Source organism: Penaeus monodon, unplaced genomic scaffold (assembly GCF_015228065.2).
Source record: "Penaeus monodon isolate SGIC_2016 unplaced genomic scaffold, NSTDA_Pmon_1 PmonScaffold_53, whole genome shotgun sequence".
In the NCBI taxonomy this organism is placed as follows: Eukaryota; Metazoa; Arthropoda; class Malacostraca; order Decapoda; family Penaeidae; genus Penaeus; species Penaeus monodon.
This window is the reverse complement of record NW_023660218.1, coordinates 81,444-84,020: the sequence shown is the minus strand read 5'-3', so window position 1 is coordinate 84,020 and position 2,577 is coordinate 81,444. Positions and strand designations below refer to the sequence as shown.

At 27.7% G+C, this 2,577-nt stretch overlaps 1 protein-coding gene across 1 annotated transcript in view; it reads left to right on the top strand.

The window, feature by feature from the left end:
• LOC119571144 overlaps positions 1–106 on the top strand; it is a 578-nt gene extending 472 nt beyond the window's left edge. Inside the window, exon 2 of the mRNA XM_037918589.1 lies at positions 1–106. This exon is cut by the window's left edge and continues 180 nt beyond it. Within this exon, the coding sequence (XP_037774517.1) occupies positions 1–106 (106 nt within the window).
• Positions 107–2,577: the final 2,471 nt, after the last annotated feature.

The following is a 2,577-nucleotide window of genomic DNA, read 5'->3' as shown; positions in this document are numbered from 1 at the left end:
TGAGTTACAGTGCGGTTTCCAAGCTGAACGCTCTACAACGGACATGCTGTTCTCCTTACGTCAACTTCAGGAGAAATGCAGAGAAAACACAAGCCCCTCTACATAGCCTTCATAGACCTAACCAAAGCCTTCGACCTAGTCGGCAGGGAAGGGCTATTCGGCAATAATACTAATAATTAAGATAATAGTAATAATAATAATAATAATAATAATAATAAAATAATGATAACAATAATAATAATAATAATAATAATAATAATAATAATAATAATAATGATAATACTAATAATATTAATAATATTCAAATGTTATCAAAATTCTCTTTATTCTCACTTTTATCATCATTATTGTCATGATTAATACAATTCTGGTAATTATTATCATTATTACCCTAATAATTGCCGAAATCATCAAAGAAATCGAAAAAACGTCATTTTGGAGTATACTCTCAAAAGGCTATATTTCGCTAGATTTTACCGCTTTTTCGACTTTTGGGAATTTTTTTCTTTTACCTTTTTTATATTATATATGGACACAATTCCTGTTATTATCATCATCATTATCATGATTATCATCATTATTATCGTTATCATCATCATTATCATCATTATTGCAATTATTATCATCATTATTGCAATTGTTATCATTATTATTGCAATTATTGGAGTTATAATATATATTTTTACAATAATACTAATAACCACAACAATAATAATAGTAATAACAATAATAATAACAATAATAACAATTTTATAATAATTATTTATATCATTATCTTATTTAGTATCGTTATTACTGTAATTATTACTGTTATAATAATTATTTTTGCAATTATACTACCAGTACAAATAATAATAATGATAATAATAACAATAATAATATTAATAACAATATTATAACGACTAGCATTATTATCATTATACTTATTATTATTATTATTATTATTGTTATTATTACAGTTATAATATATTTTTTGGCAATAATACTAATAATTAAGATAATAACAATGATAACGATTTTATAATAATTATTTATATCATTATCTTAATTAGTATCGTTCTTACTGTAATTATTCCTGTTATAATAATTATTTTTGTAATTATACTACCAGTAAAATAATAATAATGATAATAATAACAATAATAATATTAATAACAATATTATAACGACTAGCATTATTATTATACTTATTATTATTATTATTATTGTTATTATTACAGTTATAATATATTTTTTGGCAATAATACCAATAATTAAGATAATAGTAATAATAATAATAATAATAATAATAATAATAATAATAATAATAATAATAATAATAATATAATAATGATAATAATGATAATAATATAATAATAATAATAATAATAATAATAATAATAATAATTAATAATGATAATAATAATATTAATAATATTGAAATGTTATCAAAATTCTCTTTATTCTCACTTTTATCATCATTATTGTCATGATTAATACAATTCTGGTAATTATTATTATTATTACCCTAATAATTGCCGAAATCATCAAAGAAATCGAAAAAAACGTCATTTTGGAGTATACTCTCAAAAGGCTATATTTCGCTAGATTTTGCCGCTTTTTCGACTTTTGGGATTTTTTTCTTTTACCTTTTTTATATTATATATGGACACAATTCCTGTTATTATCATCATCATTATCATGATTATCATCATTATTATCGTTATCATCATCATTATCATCATTATTGCAATTATTATCATCATTATTGCAATTGTTATCATTATTATTGCAATTATACTGTTATAATAATTATTTTTGCAATTATACTACCAGTACAAATAATAATAATGATAATAATAACAATAATAATATTAATAACAATATTATAACGACTAGCATTATTATTATTATACTTATTATTATTATTATTATTGTTATTATTACAGTTATAATATATTTTTTGGCAATAATACTAATAATTAAGATAATAGTAATAATAATAATAATAATAATAATAATAATAATAATAATAATAATATAATAATAATAATAATAATAATGATGACACTGACTACGTCTGTGCCCTACCTCTCCACAGCCCCAACACAAGCCTTGGAAAGTGCTCAGGCTCACCTTCCTCAATGCTACCGTCTCCACTTTCGCCTTCCGGCCCCGGAGGTCATGGCGGGGCTGAGCAGCTGGCCCTAGGCCACTGGTTGCCGTCAGGAAGGCCTCGAACTCGAAGGCCCTCGCCAGCGCCACCTGCAGGTCCTCAGGGTGTGCCTGCTTGACGTAGATTTGCAGCTGCTGGTCCTGCAAAGCGTTAATAAAGAAATCGCGGGCCAGGACCACGATCATCTCTTCCGCAGCCGCAGGGTACGACCTCCTTACCAGCGCCTCCACATCCTGCGCCAGCTGGGACAGTGTCTCGCCATGCTCACGAGTCCGCTTCTTCAAGTGGGCCCGATATACCTCGGCCTGGTGGTGGTGCCCGAAACGGCGTTTCAAAGCCTCCGCCACGCTGGTGTAAGAGGCCTGTTGGGATGCCGGTAGATGCCCTAACACTTCCACCGCGGGGCCCCTTAGCGCTGTTCC